Source organism: Nomia melanderi, chromosome 1 (assembly GCF_051020985.1).
Source record: "Nomia melanderi isolate GNS246 chromosome 1, iyNomMela1, whole genome shotgun sequence".
Taxonomy (NCBI): domain Eukaryota; kingdom Metazoa; phylum Arthropoda; class Insecta; order Hymenoptera; family Halictidae; genus Nomia; species Nomia melanderi.
In genome coordinates this window covers 25,503,895-25,529,759 of record NC_134999.1, presented here as the reverse complement: position 1 = coordinate 25,529,759, position 25,865 = coordinate 25,503,895, and the positions used below count along the sequence as shown (strand labels likewise).

Genomic DNA, 25,865 nt, shown 5'->3' with positions numbered 1-25,865 from the left:
TTTTAGTTACAACAATCTCAATAATACTAGTTTAAGAAAATAATAGTTTGAGAAAATAAGATGGAAATTAACGAAATTGATATTTCCTTTATTACCTGTTTATATTTGTCGTATACAGCATTACTTTTAAGACTCGCGTCTCAACCCTCGATGCTCGACGGACTGTGTCTATCTTGCTTCTTCTCATTATACTCATTCTCTAACTTTGTCAAACTGTGCTCGAAGAGAAGCAACGAAGATCGCAAATGAAACAGAATACGACAAAATGAGATACAATGATAGGGAATAAATATGACCATCATCTTCTAATTTTAATCTCACTTTATCGTATTCTATTTCATTCGCGATCTTCGTTTATGCGAATCAACAAATAACAAAAGCGGTCGAGATCTAGGCGTCAACGTTTATGGCAAGTTACCAAACATCGTTGGAGGGCAGTATGTACAAAGTACCAGTACGGTCGTAAAACAAATAAAACAAGATGTTCCTTTTATAAAACGGAATCAGCATTTCAAGCTTCGTAAGTTTCAAGTATCCAAAGTTCCGAGAGTTTCAAAACCCTACGAAGTTTCAGATTCGAGTTCCCAGAATTTAACATTTCGATTCGAAGCCACCGGTAAACGTGTTGTTCGCTTACCCTGTATATTTTTCTTTATTCGTGTTGCGAGGCTACACAATCCTGTAGCATACTGGATCCACGAGCTGAAGTCGGGCACAGAGGGATTGCATTAAATATTCAATGTCAATAGTCACGTAATATTTCCCGAGATTCCTTCCACGCTAAAATTGCAATAGCGGTGGTAGTCGCGGCGCAATTTCCGCGGCTAGATGCGTCTTATAAAGCCCACCGGAACACCGCAATCTTTGCGTGAACTGCAAAGATAAGGGGGCCCGAGATTAGCTGCGCGAGTTTTTGCACGTCAAAATATCGGCTTTATCTAAACGAGAGCGTGGTTAACGGGTCAAGGGGGTCTGCAACGAATGGTGGTCGAGCTGGTGAACGAGGCGCATCGCATTATGCCCCCCATTTTCGTTACCGTTATGTTAGCCATTTGCTTCACATACCTTTTCTTTTGTACGCCGGCCCGCTGTCATGCGACATTCCTTTGCGCCGTGTAAATGCCGATGCTTTGAAACCCTTGCGCGACACCACGTGAAATGTTTTCGCACTTTCTAATTGGTCGGATTGTTTTTTCGTGCGAATTGTGCACGTTCTTTGTGCCAGGCTAATATTATTCTAGTACTTATGTGTTATACGGACTACCTTTGTTTTTAAGGAATAAAGTATTGACTTTTTGCGATTGAAAAGAAAACTATGTCTAACAAAATACTTTCACCGTTCCGTACAAAAATATAAAATTATAAATTCTAAGTAAAAATTAAAGAATTAGACTAATTATTATTAAAATATTTTATGTAAAGTAAGGGTCTATTATTGTATCAAATTTGTCTAAAGTTTAAAAGCAGGTTGTAAACTTTATTTCTACATAAAATGAATACACGAATGAATGTAAATGATTAATAATAATGATAATAATAATAATGAATTATCAGTGTATTGTAATATTAAATAAATATTAAGCCAGGCCTAACCTAAATGACTGAACAGCGCCCGTCAGTCAGGAAAGGTATTCCGTATAATACGTAAGGACTTACTATTGTATTTTACATTTAGATTACAGGTGATGTAAAATGTATACCATAACAATCAACTGTACTGGTTAGAAATATTTTATTTTCAATCATTTAATGTATCACATAATGACAGTTACATTTGCTAATTTCTGTTTGCATGTTTCGCCAGGGTACTATAAAATGTTAAATATCCCATTTCTTAAATGTAAGAGAGACATTATTTTTTAGCACTATTCTTGAGCGTTTACAAAAGGAAAGTGGATATTTACAGTATTTATAGTATAATAGTAGTATGTATAGTAGTAATATTCACAGTATTTCTGCAAGATGATTTCAATTATTATTAATTATGATTAAACACGCGTTAATGACAATAAATAATAATTATCATTATTTAAAATTATCTATCTATGATGGAAACAAATTAGTTCGCTCAACAATTATGTTCGCTCAATTTTAACACAATATAACTAAATTTTGGAAAATGACCAGCAGTCGACATATCATAAACCGACCGAAACGGCAGCTCAACAACTTGAACCACGAGCGTGCAGCCACCGGTACCCTTGCAGGTCAGAAGGGAAGACGTACCCCCTACTTCCACCACAAGTAATGTAGGCGTAGGCAAAAAACTGTCATCGTCAACACCCCGATTTATATATATACACCACTATTTATATATATATATAGAGAGAGAGTTACAGACTGGCGATAAGATCAGACAGACACGTAGTCAACATAAGTTAATTACGATTCATGCAGTACTCACTGGACAAACACACATATCAACTTTGTGCGCACATACACACTCCTTTCACTCATTATCAACTAACAACTACAGTCCACTTTCAACCGAGAAAAGGAGGAGGTCTTTTTTCATCCCAACTATTGCACACAAAGTTAATTCGACGTGTGAAAGTGTTATCCAACGTTTACTAATATTGCCTGGATAGCGTGCACGAACAATTTCAATGAAGATTAAGTTATTTATGCTAGTAGTCACTGTAGTACGAATTTATATGCATTTACAAATAAAAAAGACAATAAAAATGTTATCAACGTTTGGCACTGACACAATATTTAATTAATTAATAATAATGCTGTTGGTGTGATATGCTGCATTAATAGCTGCTTGAAAATATAAGCTTGCGCGAACAGCTGCATTATCATCGTAATTCTAAAATGGTAAGTCTTTTACGTTGTAATTAGAATGAATGTACAAACATTCCTTAGCCAATGTAACACTGTAGAACTAGGAAAACATCGTAGGTAAATTCTGATATAAGATGTGCACCGTATGTAAACACGTGGATCGTAACTGTTGCAGGCAACAAACGTCCTTTTGCATCCTATCTATCTTTGTGCTACGTGCCTGTGTCTGTTTGCGCAGAGCTTGTACAGGAAAGGTAGAAATTCTGAGGTATAATAAAATTGGCGGCACGGTCCGACGCATTAACATTCAATCGAAAGTAAAATTGGACCACAAAAACTTGCAAGAAGGTATAGCGTCACAACGAAGGAAACGTGTTCTTCATGATTATTTAATAGGAAAATGTAAAAATAGCATTTTTTTAGGTCATAACAGAATGGAAACGAAGATAAATAATTGCAACTATAAGTTTGAACATAATTTATTTATAAGAAAATCAAGTTTAAATAGATAATGTGTCTGACGACACAGATGAATTTCTCCTCGGAATGAATACAGGAGTTTGAAAAAGTTTAAATAATTTTCACACAAATAATATTTTATCGATCAGAAAATAAATCAAATTTCACATTTCTCACAATTTTTACTTTCTCAATATCAACACATTACCGTTTATTCTTAAATTTATTTTTTAGCTGATAATATTTCAATTTTTTTACATAAAATACTATATGAATTTCCTCTTTTTTGTAATTGTTAGAGTATAAAACCGTGTAATCTTTACATAAAAATTATATCTGACACCAATATAAAAAATTTGTTTATATTATTTTCCTAAGAACAATATGAAAAGGAATTTTTAATTCCAAAAAGCAGAACCGTGTAACGTCAGCATAACTATTTCATCCGGACGTGATATACATAAACTGAAGTAGTTTTCAGCTTAAAATATTACAACTGTTCCAAGGCTTCCTTGCTCACTCACTCACGTGTATCCTGTTCTCTACAGCATGTAAATCGTCCCGGAGTAACACGTCACTCGCGTTGACAAACGAATTCGTAAAAAACAGAGGTACTGTTTGCACTTCAGTTGTATCGTCACTTCGAACTTTTTAAATTGGATATTTCGTGGTACAACAACCAAACTCAGTGGACCGGTCTGTACGTGTTGGCTGAAAATCCGGCTCAATTCGTGACCAAAACAGATGGTATGTGATCGTGAGCGGAATAATGTAACTCGTATACAGAAATCGCATTCCAGCACTATTAACTCTTTCAATACCAAAGGGAGTTCTTTCTGCCCACCACGTCGTACGTACTATATTGTTTTGACTAATTAGGTGAAATTCGGAAAAAGTGTATTGTACATTATTGTTTGATCACATTGCAGTCCTTGGTTTGTCTATACATTTGAAATGTTATTGAAAAGGTAGAAAAATATAGTCTAGTAAAAATTTTCTTGTATTATTCTCAATTTCAAGAGTATTCCTAATAGGAATATTAAAATGATTAAAAAATATTAAAACTATTAAAAATACTAAAAATATTGAAAATATTAACAATATTCCTGCTAAAATCAGTAATTAAATTGAAAATATTAAATAAACAAACAAAATGCTATTAGGAAAGTGAAAACGCGATTGAATCGAAAAAAAGTATAAGGACACAGCAGGGCACATTCGGGTGACGCAATTTCTTGTATAGATTTGAAAATTAATTTTCTTAGTGACATTTTTAATGAAATGAACGTTGAGTTATGTTCAGAATATATTTTATTTCAGTTTAACTTAAATACTTTGTTTCACACAGAACATAAAAGCCAAAGTTCGTACCACGTTTGAATTTACCGAAATTCGAAATGATTCCCTTATTTTACGTATCAAGAAATATCTTGGCAGTAAGATGATTAATATACGATAGTTTATAGATATCGTTTCAAGTTTATGACCGCTAAAGTCCCTGTTTTGGGCCACTGAAACAAACGAAATAGAAAATGGCAACATAAACGTAAGTATAGAAGAGGCGATGCTATACGGGCAACGACCCCTCGCAATTCGAAGGGTCCGTCGATCGGTCGCGATGCAATATCTACATTGTAGTGCTTAGTTTTTAAAATATGAATGGATGACTGTTTGGACGTGTATCTGGCGTCATGTTGCGACGGGGTGGCGCCGGTACGTTTAGGGAAAATATGATTGCGAACAGGATGATTTCGAGTGGTTGACGAAAGAATGCTTGGAACCAAGCGACTGGATCGTGAGAATGATGTGATTAGGAAAGTGTATGTATACATGATTGCGAGAATGCTATGTAGCTATGGATGCAAGGGACAGGCTGTAAATGAGAAGGGATGTCTGTGAAGAGAAGGAAAGAATGATTAAGGATGAATGTTAAAAGTGCGTGCGAGTTGAGCGGCAGGGCAATATAATAGAAGACGACAAGACAGGATAAGCTAAGAAAGTGTTACGCGAGAATCTATTGCAAGCGATCTACCAGATTACATTCTTTTTATTAATCATTTAATTTTAATAAACTATGTTTTCTATATTTGTTAACACACGCGCGTTGTTACAATTCTCTACATAGTCGTATCCTACATAAATTTATTATTTAAATATTGTAACTTTAATTTGTTATATTAATTTCTATTTAATTTAATTTATTGGTTTAATTGTTATTCTAACGAACACCAGAAAGTCCTTGATGTCTGATGTAACACATTTTTACATCAACAACTCGATTCATGCGATATAAAAGCAGGGAAGAAATAACAATTAGTATAAGTATACAAAGGAATTTCAAGATTCGTTTTGTAAAGAATTTAATTGCTTGCAAATATTAATTTAATATTGTTTCGAATAGAATGGAAATGATTGAAAACGAAAATAATGTGAAAGAAGTGCACTCATTGAAATGTTAAATCAATCCCAATATTTTATGATATTTAATAAATATTATGAACGTTAAAAGATACATGATTTATAATTCGTTAAAAAATTCATCTCATGAAAGTAAATATTTGAAAATGTTGATAACATGAATTCGTATTGGCAAATATCAGTGAACGAGACATTTTGGGATTGAATTTACATTGTAATCCTTATTGTATATATTTCACTATATTCGATTAAATGACTCGTTTTTCGCGTTACCAATTATTGTTGTGACAAATACAAACATGCTTGATGAAAGATATTTTTCATGGATCTATAAATTACATACAAGTATTTTACATCGATTCAAAACTGATTTAAAAATAGATTAAAATTGATTTAATGTGTCAGTTAAAAAACGTAAATTGATAGAATTTTATTGTTAAACATGAAATATAAAAAAATTTCAATTTTTATTTAGTAACTCTTTTCGATGAAGCAGAAAAGAACAAATTTGATTTTGATGCTCCACACTTGTTTGAAATGTATCGATTGAAAGCAGGTCAGTAGCATGACCCTAGATTCGGTCAGACACAGGATTCAGGATGCCGGATAAACGGAAACTACTGAAATTTATAGACAAACGTGGACTGCAGCTTGATTTTTCTGCGAAAAATTGTAGCCATGATCCTACTGCTGGAATAAAGATGAAATTACTGTGTTACAGTTTCTGAAACGTGTATAGTTTTCTTTAAATCTCGAAAGAATTACACATTTTTGTTAAGTTATCTTTTAACTTAAACTTAATTCAAAGATAATGCTATTGACACTAATTAATTAACTGAATTAATTATAAGCAATGAAAAGTATTTCTTATTTGAAAAATTCAAAAATTTTAAATACATAGTTTGCACTAAAGGAGAATTTAGAAAATGTAACAAAAAAAATTAATAAATATGCTCACATTTTTTTAAAATTTATATTTATAAGATATACGCAGATTTAATTATTGCAAAACTCATTATTTACTAGTGGAATAGTGATTACTAATATCTTAATTCTGTGACTTTAACCGTTTACATTAATTGAGATATTTAATTATGATCGCACTTTATTAAAATTCTTATTTGAAGAAGCTTCACGTTAATTGGAAACATTTAAAGTGTAATTAAACTTGAAGTTTGACTTAAGAATATTTCCACGTAGTTTACTCTGTTATTATGGTTAAGCTCTTGTTGGAGAAGTGGTGACAAAACGTCTTACAAAAGTCAAGTAAGGCTAACGAAAACGTAATCTTGAAACTCATTATTCTTTCCGGGAATTTTTCATCTACCTGTTTCCAACATCAAGTAAGTTTAATTACTGCATCTTATATTCATAACACTCTCTTGAGAATTCTCGAGTAAAATGTAATAACTACTGACAATAAGTTGTATTGAACAATAAAAAAAGTAACATTTATTACATTTTCCTCGTAACTTTCAGTTGCTAAAAGCTGCGAATTAAAATATAATATTGCACCAATATAATATAAACAAATTTCGTGTAATAATATGATGTTTTTCATTGAAACCTCTTCTTTATTGTTTTTTCTTTTAGGATAAATCGAATTTACATAATTGCTTTGAAATCTTACAACGATTCAAACTATGAAAATAATAAGAAAGATTTTATAATGTTTAATACTTTTACTTCATCAACACTACGAGTTTAATATAAAATTTTTAATTAACAATTTTTTATTTTTGCACTAAATTTTACTTCGGCCTACTTATTTCTTTGTTACCATGAACATTGAAATGCTCTGTTGGTAAAAACAGTTGTTATTTGTAACGATTGTATTTTCTTCAATCCTTTCAAATTCCTTTAAACATTTTCAAACGTCTATCCAACGTTCAGCAGCTGATAAAGGTATTTTGGAACATCGGTCCGCAGTCAGTACGCAAACTAAATTCAGCTAAATGCCGGTGTCTGTCGCTAACTCCTGGAACAATAGCGCCATAAACCTTTACCATTGGGAGACACTCGGAAACTCGTGGTGGTGTCTAACTTTGACCATATTTTTATTTAACTTTCACGTACACGCCATTCTAAATAAGAGGTTCTTAGTACCACCATGGCTGAGGTAAAATCGACGATTTCTTCTTTCTAAAGGGTAAATGAATTAAAAGTTGGGTTTTTAAAACTACGGTTAACGACTTGAGCCAATAAAATCATTCTTTGAACGTCCCGTACGGCAGAAAAATTCTTTAACAGTTCTGAATAACCTTCTATTCGAAAACAAAGTCATTCACTACTCGTTCCAAAAATTTCTTGTTTAATACTAGAACTACCGAACGTTTAATATGATTAATATGTGATCCTTATAAAAATTGTAACAATCGATATTTTTCCGGTTCCGTTATGTATTGATTGTATTATTCAAGTGAATTTATTTTTTAAAAATAGTTTTGGATAATTACCACTTTTAGGATATCAATAATGAAATAAGAAAACTGGAACCCATCATTTTGACGGTTGCGGTAGTTCTAATGTTGAAAGTAAACGGTCACTGTTCATTTAGAATTCACAAATATTCACTAATTAATTCAATGAATTGAACATTCGTGTAATTCACAAAATTCATGAATTAAAATGTTTTTAGTGAAAGATATTTGAATATAAACAACTCTTGATCCCTGAAACAACGATCGTTCGAAAAATACAACACGAAACTCGAACTGGCTTGAGTAATGCGATTTAGGGAAAGGAAGGTGTGGACGTAAGGAAAGCAAGGAAGATAATGAAACAGGTTTTGCTTCACTTAGGAATACCTTCTGCTTCGGTGTACAGTTTCTGTTCTGTGTAAATACCTTGTTTTGCGTTGCAAACGTCGAGTTGTATAAGCAAGAAAATGACAAGAGCGTAAAACAACGGGAAAGTTATTAGTGTGATACATTCCTTCAGCAGACACAATGGAACAATTTGAAAGAATTAAATATTGGACTCATAGTGTTTCGTTAATCATCATTTGCTTTTCTTAATAAATTCAAGATAAACCTAAATATGTATCTAAGTAATTTACTTTATTATATAATAAAGTAAAATGTGTATCATAAGGGTAATGAGAAATATTCTTAATAAAGATAAGTATAAATACTTGAAAAATTATTCTATTCGAAAAATAAGTTTATATTTAATTGAAAATTCTATTACAGAATAAATTTTCTTTCTTTTTTTATCTTGAACTTGATTTCTTAAATCCTTTTTCAAATAAAAAGGAGAAATTTTCATACATTCTGAATTGAAGTAAAAGAGATGTTTAAATAAAAACGTGAATAATACAACGATTATAAATTGTTGTAATCAGTTAATATAGAACACAAGGAATACTTGGGATTTGGAAGACTTTACTGGGATAGTACAAATATTTACTGCATTTCGGAGCTACACTAAAATTGTCTAAACGTTTACAACTATCTCAACTGCTATGAGAGATGATGGAAGCTTGAAAATGTACAATATTGGGATCAATGGGTGGAATACATATTCGAGTGAGCTACAAGAATGGATAGAATTTAGAAATTATTCAAAGTCCTACTGTCGTCAGTACGTATCAAAGATTTTCAAAGTTCCAATAACATTTAAACTCATCTATGCAGAAGTAAAATATTTGTACTATTATATAGAATTATAATAACAGTAAGTAAATGTAGAAATCTCAAAATTCAAATGGATTTTCTGGAAAGAAAAATACCATTTTTATATTAGATCTTTCATGTTAAAGACCGTGAATGTACCTATCACTTTGACATACTATATTCCAATCACACTGTAATTATCGTCATTAATTATTTTTTATTATTTGTTCTGTTTATTAAATTTCAATTTGCTACAACTTTTAGGATTGTATGAATAATTAGACTGTCCAACACAATTTTTAATTTGTAGTATCTTTTAAATGATTACTGTAGCGTTCCTTGTCTCAATTACAAATTAAGTAGGATAACATTTAATTTTAAAATTAAATTATCAACTTCAAAAATTGTTCTTAAAATTATTTATGAGATCTTATAAAAGTTTTTTAAATAATACTTATTTATAGATTCTTTTAAACAATGTGATAAATATATGTACATGTATGTTCGTATAACATTATAATTATATAACAATACAATAATTTAAACAATTTTTAGAGTCTGTGAAATGGCCTTCTGTCATCGATTTCTTGAGATATTATCCAGTTTATTTTGAGAGCCACAGATCTGAGACGAAATCTCAACACCATGCCATAGAGCAAATTTTTTTCACATAGAAACCATCAAAAGGGAGCTGTAACACAGATTTTGTTTTCGATTGAGAAAATGAAATTGTCCCGTGAAATCTCAAGTATCGTCATCCAGTGATCTTCAACGTCAACGATCGCTTGACATTCCTCTTATTGTCAGTGCAACGCAGCTGTTTGATGAATGCAATTGCATTAACTTGCTTGCCTGCCCTATTTATTATTTACAAATTACTTTGCGATAGAAATAATAAATTGGAAAGCAATATTCCATTAATATATAATATTTTCGAAGTGTCTCTTTTACACGCAATGCACTTTATACTGCTCAATAATTTAATTTACAAAATAATTTATTTTTCAGTTCGTATCCTTTCTTTTTCATCAATATATTAATGTAATGAAAAAGCGATGCTGTTGGAATTTTATATCAAATATAAATGTATTTTGTCAAGTGTTGATCAAGAAGGAACGATGTAGATATATAAATTCGTTTATTCCGAAATTATTTGTCAACAGGCCATGAACAAGTGAAGCAAGCTATTAACGTAAAAAAGTTCTATTGCAGTGAGATCTTTCTGCTATTGTTGGCGTTGAGGATCACTGTCGACATCTCGTGTCCTGAGGAAATATTTTATTTCCTCAGTCCAGAACAAAATCCGCGTTGCAGCAATTTTTCACGGTTTCCATGCAGAAAAAGGCTGCTCTATCGCATGATGCAGTTGCATTTTGCCTTAAATCTTCAATTTTTGAAATAACCTCAAAAACATTTGCAAAAGTTGGTGTACGACTTGTATATCATGTACTTTAAACATTATTTAATGATTTTTACGTAACTATAAATATGTTATAAAGCAGAGGATTTGATTGTTTTTTTTCGAGAATTGCATTTCTGAGAAACTAAAGATATCGGAGGAAAAATTTTCAGGTTCGTTTTGGCTGCACAAAATCATAATAATAAAATAATACAACCCCACAATCATTACAATAGGAGAGGTTAAATGAAAATTTGTCAGAGAATATTATTTAACAAATAAAACGCTTTCAAAGAATTACATCTAAATAAATAGTAACAACCACTATCATATTCTCGTACTTAACACTAAAACTACCAGACGGGTCAAAACTACCCATTCCTGATTTATTCCTTTTGCAATTTTTAAAAAGATAGCAGATCTTTCTTTAAAAAATTATTAAAGAAATTAATTTAGTAATACGCAAACTGAATTGTAAGTCAATTAAAGTTTCAATAGATGCACTCTTGGAATTTCTATAGAGAAATTTCAAAAAGTTAGTCTAACTGCTCGGTAGTTTTAATGTTAATCATTCCTTTATAACTCTGACTTTTCCGAATAAATCAACAAACAAAACCCATACAAATTTTTTGTACATTCTACAATGTCCAAATTATGAAATATTTCATTAGAACCCGATGAACATATGATAATCAAAACCCATTCGACAAACATTCAAGATGATCCTCCATTTCAAACCGCGCCTACCCCAGATCTCCAAAATCCTACATCCCAGAATCCCCCGGATCCCCAATACACACGAAAACGTCAACAAAGGGGCCTCCTAATGCCATAAACTGCAACCTCATTAACGTTTGCGCGTTCGGCTGCGACGTCCCCGAATCGAATTCGCGTTCGAAACTGCAGAAATTAGTCGGGTAACGTAAAACTGGAAAGGGGTCAGCGGGAGGAGTCGGGGGCAGCGAAAAGTAAAAAGTAAGGACGCGAAAGGGTGGGAGTGGGGAGTAAATTTCGCTGATCAGTCTCCTCATTCAAAGCGATGCGCGCCTACACGTCCACGCGAAAATGGCGTAGGCCGAGGTAACATGATGAGCGCGCTTTACCATTTTATAATTGCGACGCTGATGAAAAAGCTCCTCGTCACTTTGCTCCTCGCCCGCCCTACCCGCCGCCGCTCTGGGTGGGCGTGCCTTTGAACGGGCCGGGCCGGGCTGGGTCTGGTCTGGTCTGGTTCCGTACGCCTGCGAAACAAGAACGGCCGGGACTGAAAATCGGCGGGAAATCTCGATAGATTACGGCGAGCTGACAGCGAACGGCGGGGAACGACGAGGGCCGGCGCGTGTGCAGTTTCCATTATGCCGACCATAAATACGGAGTTCATGGTCAAACGGCAACGGGCATCGAAACGAGATTTACCGTTTTCATTTATCGACTACAACCCGCCCGCGGCCGGAAATAATTTACAATTCGTTGCCGATCGACTTGCTACCAGCCCGACGTTTGCGTTTCGCTCCTCGCGTAATTGCTCGGCGTCCCTGCCCTTGCCCCGCGCGCGATTTGATTAACACCTTTGCGAGGGGATGCTTTCTATAATAGAATTTCGCTGGATAATGTGTTGTTAATTGTGTTTAATGCGTTTCATACTTTCGGTTTCTGGTAACGAGTCGGACAGTGGGATGGAAGTTTGAATGGGGTTAACACTTTGTTGCGGGATTTTTGGATTCGAAGGAATTTGAAGGAGTAAATGGCGTAATGTAGAATATGGTGACATATATGTAATTTTGTGTGATTAATGTATAATAAAATAAACAGAAGAGACTTCAAGGAAATTTTAGTTGTGGGTATACATCTTAGATCTTAATAATAATACTATATTTAGTAGTAATACGTATAGCATATATAGGATGGACTATGAAGAGCGATTTTAGATTATTTTGCTAGCGGTTCGATCGGAAATTTTATTAACTAAAATAACATGGTTCAAGGAGAGCTTCAAGATGATTCTACCAAATTTTCTGTCAACCCTTTTTTTCCAGAATTATCAAGTTCGCCTTCAGTACACGCAGATCAGGAAGCACTGCTATCACTTCACGTTCGGTATCATTAAATCCGTTCCAAGGTATAGAACGAAATATTTGCAGGCGGTACGCGAGGGATCTAGTCAATAGTGACATACTAATCTATCAACAGCTCTAGAGAGTGTATAACAGTGTGGTTTGCTATTCCTAATCGTCTTTAAGAATCTTGCAAAGCTTTTCCAACAAGAGTTTCTCGAGAGTGTCTCAGTATCTCTCGGAAGAAGGCTGTAAAAAAATTATACATAGATTTATGTACCAGTAAAATTGAAGGTTAGGTAAAATTTACTTTAGCTAACAAAATTTTCGATCAAACCGCTAGCAGCAGAACAATTTAAGCTGCCGTCAGTTGCTGGCGCTCTGGTACTCTCGTTTGAGTGGTCAGATTCGAAGGAGGCACGCTTTACCCACGCAGATTTTCAATTCTGCTATGATTTGTTGAGATGTTCACGCACACTAATCGGATCGCGCGATAAAAAGCGGGAAGAGTCGTTTTCGGGCTCGCAATTAGATTTCTCGGAACCATAAAGGAGGGGCTCGGACCTACTGAGCGACTGACCTATCGTCACGAGTGCCAGATTCCCAGCAACTGACGGTACATAATTCTTAATAATAGTATATAATAATGCTACTAATACTAATAATAATAATAATAACAAAAGTTTTCACTTAGTGTACCGTTGCCTTGTGTAATAAAAACCCTGGTAACTATGATAATCTAAAAGAAAATATTAATAGCATTAATAATAATACTTGTTAGTATACAACTGATCGTTAAATAAATAAAACTATTTCTATTTTTACATTATTTGGTACAGTTTTTTAAAATTTTATTTAGTAGCTTTATATTACAGAATCGTAAATATAGAATGATGATTTAAATGGGCAATAAAAGCACACAGTTTTTTACACAAGAATTGTATATAAGAAGTATAACTTTGAATATTTTAAAGTGATCATGTAAAATTACTTAAAATTCCCATAAAAAGAACGGGAAATCTTGTAGTCGATTGAAGATTAACACTAAAACTATCGAGCAGTTACTTTAACTTCTTGAAACTTCTCTATGGAAACTCCAAGAATGCATCCATTGAGACTTTAATTGATTTACAATTCAGTTTGCGTATTACTAAATTAATTTCTTTAATAATTTTTTAAAGAAAGATCTGCTATCTTTTTAAAAATTGCAAAAGGAATAAATCAGGAATGGGTAGTTTTGACCCGTCTGGTAGTTTTAGTGTTAATATACGTATTGATTCACTCAGCAAGTATTACATATTTAATACGAACGTGTTATAAGGGAAACAACAAAATTTATATTTAATGTTATATGCCTTTCCTCTAATATGGGGTTGTTATCTAGAGAGAATGTTCGTGTACAAGTCATAAGAATTATATTACTCCCTGTCGGTAAATTTTCCCAGAGGTCTATTGATTTATGTAAATCTAGTGTTTCAAATCCCAACAGTTTCTCTCTACCCGCATCCTTAATGAATGGTTTGGTTGTTCTATCGTATCAACTGACTAAGTGTAATATTCTTTTATGATATGAGACTAACATTCTATGTAAATAATAATACAGTATGAGTAAATTAATTTTTAACGCTTAGCTAAACTCAAAAAGTATCCATCTCTTTTATCTTTAACGATATAAAAAATTATTTAAACGCAGTTTGAATAATTTAAGTATAAAATTATCATTACTCGAATAACTTTTAATGATTACTTTCTCGAATTTTTATATGTTACCAATACCTTTATGACAAAAAACTTAAAGGTTATAGCGTATTATTAAAAATGAAGGTGATAATTACTTTTTTAAATTAGTTATTTAATACTGTATTATAATCAACATTAATTTTAAAAAATTGTGATTATCATGTTCCAAAAATATTCAGGAAGATAGTACATTTTTAAAAATAGATTATGGTAGATTATCTTTTTTAGAAATGAATTAAGTTTGAAAATCCTGTATAATTCATAAATTTTGTTTTATTTCCGTAAATAAAGGTCACGGAACCAAAACTACATTCTTCAATGCGCTGCAATCTAAAAATGACAGATCAAATTGTAGAAGTAGAAATATAGAAGAGAGAATAATTATGGACACAAAGCAATTTGTGAAAAAGAAGAGATTTATTTCTTCAAAAGGAATAAAGATGGTATTGAGTAGTTTCCAAAAGACCAACCTATTAAGAATCTCGTTATGGAACACAGATCAATTCCTTGAAAAATTTAAGATTTTTTTTTGAGCATATTGAAATTACCAACTGAGATATTCTTGGAATTATAGAAGCAAGTGCCTACACAAGACTGCAATTCGACGAATACTGAAGGAAAGAGAATTAGTTCTAATGTATAATAAAATGATGGAATTGTTCGATCAATTGAAATTCAAAACGATTCAAATGATTAAAATTCGCTTAAGAACATTTACAAAAATAAGAAGAACGGTTCAATCACTTGAAATTATTCTTATCGTTTGCATGATTCCATTTCAAATGTTACTATAAGAATTTGCTGACACTAAATATATGGGTTTACTTTGTAGTCATAAGAAATACTTTTGAAAAATGCTTCTTTTATTTAAAGAACGTAACGGGAACACTTGCACCAGGAAAACTTTTGAAAGTTTACAGTGTTCACTTTATGAAAAGTAGCAAGAAAACTGCTCCTTCCTTACCCCCCGACCAGTATGAATAAATTACTTTCCCTTGCGAACAAAATAATTATACTCTGAAGTTTACAGAAGAAATTAAACATTTTCTGCTGTGGAACGAGCTATGGGGCATTTAAAATTAATCAAGGGAAATTGTAGGACTTTAACGTGGCACATAAAATGTATAAAATATTAAATATTATTTCGCAAGTAAATACATAAATATATACGCAGTTCGCCGTTCAGATAAATTGTAGTTTCTTGTAAACTTTTCTTCGTTTTACGTGTTCAATACTTTTTTCTTAATATGTCAAACTTTAACTTTTATAATTGCAGATTAAATATTTATTTTCATTCTTATTAATATTTTTTTGTTTACATTTATTAATTTTTGTATTGAGAAAATATTTTCTTTAATAGATATTCTTTTAAAATGATTGTTTTTGTAATCATTACTGAATCTCATGTGATAATAAACTTTCAATACATTAAGCAATTAAAACGAGTGATTCATAATTTTTTATAAGCATTTCACAAATGCATTTTTTAATATTACTAGTGATTTTTACCGGAGAAGATAAATGAATCTGTTAACTGACTTAATAATTTTATAAAACGAGGAAACTGAGTACTGTCATTTTACGGTTAATTTCATGCTAGTATTCACACCAGTACTCTAGTTAGCGTTGGTACTACGAACAAAGATAAATGAGGTGGATGAAGGAACAGAATAAGAAAACGTAAAACTTTACAGTAGACAGTATACTGAGATTACGCGAATCATCTTGACCATAGGACTTTGTCGAATAAGGTTATTACATTACAGAACATTTACATTCATAAACATTCTATTAAGGATACAGTGTTCATTGTGCACAATATTATAAAAAGAAGATTTACTTTACATTACAATTATATTTAATTATAAAAGTTGGCCGGAAACTTTTGAATGCCACTGTATATAAACAATAAATATTTTAAAGTGCAGTCTTGCGAATCGAAATAAGATAAAAATGAAGAATAAAAAAATAGTGAATTAATTCTTTTGTAGATGAGAATATTTAAACTTCTAAAAACTCTCCCCATAAAAAACTGAATTATATATCGAAGTGTGAAATGCTAGAAAAGAACAAAACTACATATCAATCTGTCGTTGTTCGGATAAAATTATTCGTTTGCAACTTTCGATTTTAAATATCAAAAGCTGAAGTGTTCATTACGACGGCATGCGACCGGAAAGGATTAAGCTTAAAGCTGGTAATACGATTATGTATTTGTATTGTAACTGATCAACACTGTCCAACAGATAGATCATTGAAGGTACATATTAGTATATTAAAATCAATTATGTAGGTACTTTACTGTTATTATTTATTGTTACTTATTGTATATTCATTGTCATGACATAAACTATGAATATTATTACTTATTTAGAGAAACAGTCTTCAATTCATTTGAAAATATGTCCACTGTACACTACCGTAGGTGGAATTTATATTATAGAGCAATGAATTTTATTTTAAATGATGTGCTTATGATAATATTCCAGGGTGGTAATACTAAAGAATTTATTAATTGAGTTGAATTTTCTATTAATTAAATTGATTTAAAAGTAGATTGAATTTGAGTAAATTATTCATACTAGATTTATGGAACGAATCAATTTGACTTACATTGAATTTTATAAACATTATTTGCTAAATTTTTGGGTCAATTTTGATTAATATGTTTACTTCAATACGTATCCTAATTGTCTACTGTTAAACCTTTAATTTCCAACATCTAAATTAACGAATATCAATTTTATTACGAATAGTAGAACAAACTGTACTCTAAATGTCCGTAAGTTTAGTGTTAAGAATTAAAAAATGTGTAAATAGGTGCTTTGACATAGTTTGTGTGATCAACTACCGGTTGCTAATGGAGCATTTCCGCTTGTTCAAGCGAGCAATTGATCCATTATATCACAGAAGCTATCGGATTTGCCATTTTCGCGAGAAAACGTATTCTAAACGGTCCTTGAGTAGTGCCGTATCGCTCTGGAGAGAAATTTCGATCTAACACGATGGGTTGGTTTGTTTCGAATCGATCTTCGATTGGCGTCTGCTTTGAAGTGAGCCGAGTTACAGATTACGTGAAAGCGGCCCATGGACCATGACCAAAGGTGTTCGCACGAAACAATTTCGATTAGTTTCGACGCTTGGATTCTGGCTTAATGATGTATACTCTGTGTCGTCAAACGTAGATCGAACTGCTCGATGAAGTATACGAACCTTCCTTGTTTGCATCGCAGATGCTGTAAAGTAGATCAAAGATCTTCTTGGCATTAATTTAAAGTCTTTTTTAATATATAGAATAAAGGATAATATTTTGGATAGTGGTACCTAATATGAAACACTTTATTTGAACAGCTAGCCAAAACGATAGATATGCATTTTAAATGGATCCTCCATCGAAACACGAAGAAATTAATAAACATTCACACACTGATCGATAACAATGCAAAACTTTAAATTCCTTCAAACCGCGGTAAAAATATAAATAAAATGAAAAAAAGCAATCTGTTAAAATGACACCTAATACGAAACACCTAGGTAATTTGTGAACAAAAGTAATTTAAAGGATGAGAAATGAATATTTATGAAAATAAAAAGTATAAATAAAAGAATATTCCACTTTTTTGAACTTATATTATGTTAATTTTTTCTTTTTTTATCTTTTATACATTGGATATATGAATAACAGATCGGGGCCACTAGATTATTCGTGAATACAATGCATTGGTCATATTTTTTTCCATTATTATAATTTTTTTAATTGTTACCATGAAATCAAAATATAACGTAATAATATGTAACATTAAGAAAGATTGTGCACACAATACGGGACGTGTTCCATTTTAGAAACCCACGTATTCAGACAGAGAAACAATAACTATTCTAAGAGAAAAATAAATTTGCAACAAATTGCTTCTGAATAGTGAAAAAGAAATGTGTCCAATGATAAATCATGAAAAAACAAAATTGTTTGGCCTATCAATATTAAAAAATTTGACTATTCAACTAGCCTTTAAAAAATTTAATATACTATCAAACACAATAATGCTTCGCATTCAATGACAAATTGTTAATTAATGTCCAACTATTAATATGATTGTTTTTCATTATTAATGAGGTGTTTCCCATGGTAACAGACACATTAATTGATTTATTTTTCGAAATATTGTGCTGTTCCATATCAGGCACCGTTAACCTATATGTAGTATTAGTGGTTTGTTGGTTAACATTGTAATATTACAATTACTAATATTAATATTTAATAATAATTAATATTATTAATAGCATTGTACTGTCAGTATTTAATTAATCCAAGAATCTTTTTCTGCATGACTTGTTCTGTTTTCTAATAAGTTTGGTTCTATTGATATGAATGTATGAAGTACAATTGGCAAACGTTAATCGTTATATCAATAATATTTTATCGAAAAGCAGAGATAGCTTACACGTTTAACTATTCTACTAAACTTGTTTATTTAAAGATTAAACCACATCGATGTTGATTACGAAATTTCTATGTGAATAAAAATACAACTCTATATGCGTATCAGTTACCACGAAAACTATCTAATAACCTAATATCCAGTTCGGTTAGCGCAGACATGTTTATCGTGGTTTGTTTCAAGATGATTGATTATATAATTCGATCACTTATTGATTTTCAATAATCCGGTTCGCTCTTTCTCTGCGAAACGTATTAAACATCGATTAATCATTCTCACGTCAGTATTTATTTTGTTATTACGTTACAGATATTAGACTCTCTCTCTCTCTCGCAGTGAGAATCATTTTACGTTTATCCGATTATGTGTATACCAATGTTACGTTCTTTAAATTTTAATATTCCTTTGCAGTTCTTTCTAAGAATAAAAATAGTGTATAACTAACGACTATCGCGATGGTTGTTAACGATATAATTAGAAAAATGATAAATTATATTAATAACAGCGAAACATAATATGTAGGTCAGATTTATTATAACGAATAAATATTAGCTATTTATTTACTTATTTATTTATAATATCAAGTCATATTCTGTTTGAAGACTTTATATTATATGTATTATATATAAATATTATATACTTTCATCAAATCATTCGAAGAAAATTAATTCTTTTTCTCTTTGGGAATTATACCTTCATCGAAAATTTACTTTTATCTTATAAGGAATACGTAGTTTTTCTTTTTTAATTTGGCCAACTTGAATTAATAACCGAATAACTCTTGCAACCTTATTAGGAAAAAAGTCATAAAGCAAGGAGTTAATGGGAAGTAGTGAGAAGACCTCGGCAATAATTTTTCAAACGAGTTGAATTTAATGGCCATGGGTTGCCAGTAAATCGACCATAGAGTATCATCGATTTCATCCCGAAACGACGTACTATTGAAAATTGAACGAGCGAACGCATGATTTCCATAGTGCTCGGTTTAACTACCAGCTTCAAATGTTATGCTCCTAGAACAAGCTGTGCGCGCGATCAGCTTTGTACGAAATTTATTTAAAAGAGACAAGAGAGAAGAATTCGCGGGGAACGTTTAATTTACATTCCCCAATGAATTCTGCCTTGTCCCTTTGCTAAATTCTTCCCCGTTTTCTGTGGAGAACGTGTAATTTTCAAGAAAAATATTAAATTTAAACAAATTTGAATTCTACTTCGATATTTGCAACGCGTATGCTTCTTGACTGGAAAACTTTTCACACCAGTGGACCAGCTAATTTCACTTTGAACTGGATAAAAGATCGACCTTGAGTCCAATTAAACTTTCAACTGGAAGTTGACCGTTAATTTGATTAAATTGAGACGCGTGAACGAGTGTTTCGGAGATTGAAGATACGGCGATTCAGCGGACATTTAGTTTTCGATGAAATTAACGTTGAATTGATTAATATCTAAATTATACCAGAAACAAGAGATTCGATTGACGAAAATGTTAGTCTCGACGAGAATATTATTTTCTCTGTTTTTGATTAAAAAATTGTGAACTACAAATATCTTCGAATTATTCATTAAAAATTAAAGTGGACTGTATTAGCTGGTGTTGGGGTTTGACTACTTGATGACCTTAACCGCTGAAATAAATGTACAGAAAAAACGTATTAAGTGAATTGGAAATGCTTTTGAGCCTATGAAGTCTCGTTGCTGACTGAATATGGTTTTGAATCTTTAACAAAAATAAAAGTTGATATATTGATAATATTGATAATAACTGAATGATAATTGAAATAATGTAAATAAGAAGCAATGTATAGTGTTACTATAGTATAAATAATGAAAGGGTGGATCTTGAGTAATCGAAGAATAAATATATAGCTAAGAAAACACATTCGTTAAAAGTCATCTCTTCGTCGTAGGTCACCGCGCGCAAACAAAACTCGCAATATTTAAATATCATTTAGTGGGTGTGAATATTATATTGGTCATCGAGACGCGCGAAAGTGTCCGGTGAACCGGAAAGATATCAACGAAGCGTCGACTTTCGCGAGAAATCTGGAACAATATGATTCGATAAGGGGATCCGTTCCGCGCGTTAATTAATATGCGAACGTCGTCCTTCGGTTCTTCAATGAAATTTTCGCCGTAATTCAAGGAGAGCGAGCCTGTCAGCCCCGGAAGTGTTTGACAACTAATTCGTTTCGAGTGATCGTATACAAAGCGGTTTGTCCATTGACGCCAACGATCGGGAGTGCATTCGATTTATAAATCACTTTGAAGTTTCGATGAGCCTGTGGCGGAGGGCGGCACCGTACGTACCACTGGAAAACGAATGATTGCACCGGCAATTTGCGGTTATTGGCTCCCCCCCGGTTTTTTGGCATGAATTTTACGAGTTGCTGGCCTTGATTTCCTCTTCGCCTTCTAACGCCTGTCTTCGCTCTCGCGGGTAGAATTTGTGCACCTACCTTGATTGGCCGTTTCGCGATCAAACAGATCGCACTTGACTGGGTTCCGAACACGAGGACTCGAGACAAATTGAAACGAACGTTTTTCGTTCGATCATTATTGCTCTCTAGTGTTGAATCAATTTTCCGAACTTTTTATCGTGGCAACTTTTTGGCGGATCTTTTTTATGCGTGACGAGTATACTCGTCAAAAACAGCTAACTGGTTAACACATTGATTGCCATGGCGATTAGCGATGACCAGAGCTTCCAGGTTACATCAGAATAATTACAATTTTTCAGATGATTAATGTCGAATGAAAATGTTTAATAGGGTAAATAGTTAGTAGGGTAAAATGGGATTCTTAAATAGACCTTTGGCTATAGGGAAATCAAAGATTTTTTTAATAAAAATATTTAGTTACGCAGGAAAATATGATTTTCTAAAGGTATTGAAATGGTATTGTTTATCAATGTAATAATCATTAAACATGAAACAAAACTCAATAAAAAATAGAAATATTTTTTAATAATTATTGTTTCTACTATAAAAACTTATTTTAGAACAATAATTCACCACTAGATGTATTAACATTATATTACATATAAAAGACGAATATGTTGAATCAAAGTATTTGTGTCAAATATGGCCAAGTAGATATTTTGGTTTTTTGAGTACTAAGAGGATTAATTGAAGAAAGAAATTTTTCTGAAATCATATTAATAATTAACTTTTTCTTTATTTTCTAGGACGAGAAGAATCAAATACTAACGACAAACGCGTGGCTCAAGCTGGTGAGTAGATTGACATCAATTATATTGACGCTAACATTCTTAACTTTCATTTAGTTTCAACTTTTATGTGAAACTATCAATTGAACACTGCCGTGTTGGTTATCAGAAAGCTGTAAATCCGGATGCACTGATAAATCGCTTCCAGCGACTCGAAAGTTGCCAAATGTCGACGAATCTCAACCTAACGAGACATTTCTACTATTGTAAAGTTCGAGAGTTCCACTTTGTTGAAAGACAACAACTCCTTCACCTATATTTTCCAACTAATAGGAACATTTCTAAGTTGAGATCTGACAATCGAAATTTACGACATACACAATTCCAATTATTTTACAATAATAAGAAATTTTATTGTTCTAACAATATCATTTATACCAACAATAACACTTGAAGAATTCTTAATAGACTGCAGATTTTTGTGCATATATGGAGAATTTAAGTGTAAGAAATTGCACAATACGAAGTAACTAAGTGCATAATACGAAAAAATATATCAAATATTCAAATTGTAGCGCTTTTTCTAGTATCTTTTTAGAAAATCCTTTTTCCATCATAATTTTATTTTTCTAATTATGTTATTAAATTCGAATTTGCATAAAAATTCGCAGTGTAATTATTAATATAGGTATTACAACATTTATAGTTTTATTTTTATAGTATTATTATTATTATTATAACTAATCTTAATAAACTGCTATAACTCAGACCATTTATAACGTATCAGAAAGTTTAGAGGCTCTCGGATTCGAGCATTAATTTTTTCTCCAGATTCCACGTTTTCTGGATGCGCCGCGAATCAGTCACGTTCGATTTCGTGTCTGCAGCGACGGAAGTTTCATTTGTCGCGTTCTGGATCAACTCGAGATTTCAATTCCATGGAAATATGATTGCAGAGAGACCTCAAGCGACACGTGGCGAATACCATTTCCATCTTTATGCAAATAGGGGATTCCGCGTGACAGACTGTAAAAAAGAATGTTGCCGGCTAATTGAATCGATTTTTTCATTTACGTTGTATTCATCAGGCGGCTGGTCGATGAAGCGGAAACGCAAGACCGGTTGTCGGTGTTAGTTCCTTCGTATTGGATTCTGGCTGCAGTTTCCTTCGGTTTTCCATGAAAGGTACGCCACGTTGCCGGGTCGATTAGGTGGGAAAATGAAAGCTGTTACTTTTTCTCGACGTATTGGATTATACATTTGTAGACGAAAGTATCGACGTAATATACTCGACTCTACATACTATTATTTATAATTGAAGAATTCCAATAGAAAATACTGTAAATGCTGAGACTGAAAAATTTTCTTTTTTATTCTTATCTAGTTTATTTATGCGTAAGTTCATAACACTGATAATATTAAAAGATGACATCATTATGATATTGCGTTTAACTTAATGATAGGTAATTTTCTTTGTTTTGAAAAATTTAATGTTGGCACTTACACATTTTTCTATAAATACTTGTCAATTAGAACATATTAAATAATTTGTATTGAAAAGTAATTACAGTGCTTAAAGAGAAGCCGGCAATAATTTAATTTAAAATAACAACTCAGCTGAAAAATTACTCTGACAATGAAATTGTTCTGTGATTAGTTCTTTTAAAAATTGAAGAATAAATATCTCACACAAGTAAAGGAAATTTTATACAAAAAGAAGCAAGAAGACATTAATTTAAAAGTCATATAAAACAGTCAAATTTGGTATTTCCATTTCCATTATTTATCTTCTACTTTCAAATAAATCAATTCCGTTTGCTACATTCAAATAATTAATTTATCTCCCACTTTCACATAAATCACTTCCTCTACTACCTTTAAATTATTTATCTTTAACGTTCAAATAAATCTGTTCTTTATACAACTTTCAAATAATTAATTTATCTTCTGCTTTTCAATAAAGAAATGAATAAATTTTCTCTACTAATTCCGAATAATTTATTCATCCCCAACTTTCAAATAAATCGTATCTATGTCGCAAGAACAACCTAACGTCCAGGAATCACCAATATTTATTTGCATAACAAAGATCGATCTCAGTTTACGGTACGACGAGTCAATTCTCGCGGCGCGTGCATTACGTTCGACTAAAGAGAAACTCCAATCACTCTTCTCGCGTTTTCGTTCGCGCTTCGCCGGGACTCGCGTCACGTGGGAAACAGAGGTGGCTGCCGGGTAGGGGGAGCGGTAAGAGGGAAAACATGGTAAAAGGGTGTACGGGTGGCTGCAGGGTGAAGAGGATTTGAGAAAATCGAGATAGCAGAATGATGCACTCTTGTGTCTTCCCGTTGCCTCGGCTCGGATCGAGATGAAAAGGACGGAGGCCACGTTTTCCGACGTTAGCTGGCTCGCGGAACCGGAGCGAGAGGGTGGCCGCGTGTCGCTGACATTTCGGTCTCCTTGTGATGCGCGAGTGCCGCTCGGAAATTTATTTACATATCTACAGTGCTCTCAAAGACTTCGCGACACTATACATTATTTATTATCGACCCCTTAGGAACATTTCCTACAGATACGGATGTCACGGCAGATATTCGCTGCTGCCTCCTATGACGATACATATGCTATACGCCTTTCGCATTAGCTCCATCGGTCTACAAGCTAAAAGTACACAGGGGCAAGGGGACTCTTCCACTCACGAGGCCTGGGCCGCCTCGACTTTCGGCGCATGGTCATTATTGGCACGCATCAATAACAAAGAACGAAAGCGAACCGAATGCAATGAAGTCGTAACGATAGAAAACAAAATTCTCAATAATTCTCTGTAGTTCCGTCTTACTTAGTCGCATTTGCTCTCGCTTCCGTCCTTTACTATTTTCGCTCGCCAATAATGACCATACGTTGAAGATCTAGGCGGTCCGAGCATCGTGAGCGGAGTTCTCTTGCCTCTGTGCACTTTTAGCTGGTGGCTGATGGAGCTAACGTGAAAGGCGTATAGTACCGTCAGTTGTTCCGAGAAATTCAAGTGTGAGTCCGATGCCATAGTAGGTATCCTCGTACACCCCTCCTCCAATTCGCTCTGGGACTGACCAGAGTTCCTTCGAAGTCACATTCCATACCTTCGCCTTTTCCTCTATCATTATATTACATCGCTTTTAGGGATGATAAATACCAAATTTATATATCCGGTAAAAATGTCTCTCTTTTCCAAAATTCAGGGACTGCAGCGATGGGAGTCCATGATAACGGACTATAGGACCCAAACTGATGGGGCTTAGGATAACAGCCTCGCCAAACCTACAGATCGCTGTAACCCCAGCTTTTTCAAACTCTCTTTCCTCCACTCCTTTAAGCTACATTCCTGAAATACCGAGGAAAACCTGCGAGGACAGTCAGTCTTTTAGAAACGTGCAACACTTATACGACTCTTCATCTAAGTTTTGTTCAATAAAGTTAAGTAAAATCAATTCTGTGAAGTTTTCTCCCTCGAAGCGTTCTCCCAAAGTCATCTCGACGACACCGGAAACGACTATTTGCGTTCTTTGCACACGTCCCGTTAAAATACGTGAGCACCTAAACGAATCACATACCAGAATCGAAAATTCTTGTGAACAAGCCGTACGCCTTCGAATCTGACCATTCACAAGGGAAGGAACCCAATTGCCTTGGCAGTTAAGGGTTGAATAAAAAAAATTGGTGTTATTTTCTTATTTTTTCGTGAATAATTACTCCGTGCTTGCTTGTACTTGTAATTCTCGCTCTCCCTGCACACTAAGAATCCCTGCG

At 33.0% G+C, this 25,865-nt stretch overlaps 1 protein-coding gene across 4 annotated transcripts in view; it reads left to right on the top strand.

The window, feature by feature from the left end:
• Positions 1 to 25,865, top strand: part of nAChRalpha6 (nicotinic acetylcholine receptor alpha6) — a 566,449-nt gene that overhangs the window by 175,292 nt on the left and 365,292 nt on the right. For all 4 annotated transcript variants that reach the window (XM_076373166.1, XM_076373172.1, XM_076373171.1 and 1 more), the window contains exon 4: positions 22,098 to 22,142. In XM_076373166.1, coding sequence (XP_076229281.1) covers positions 22,098 to 22,142 — 45 coding nt within the window. The remainder of the gene's footprint in view (positions 1 to 22,097; positions 22,143 to 25,865) is intronic.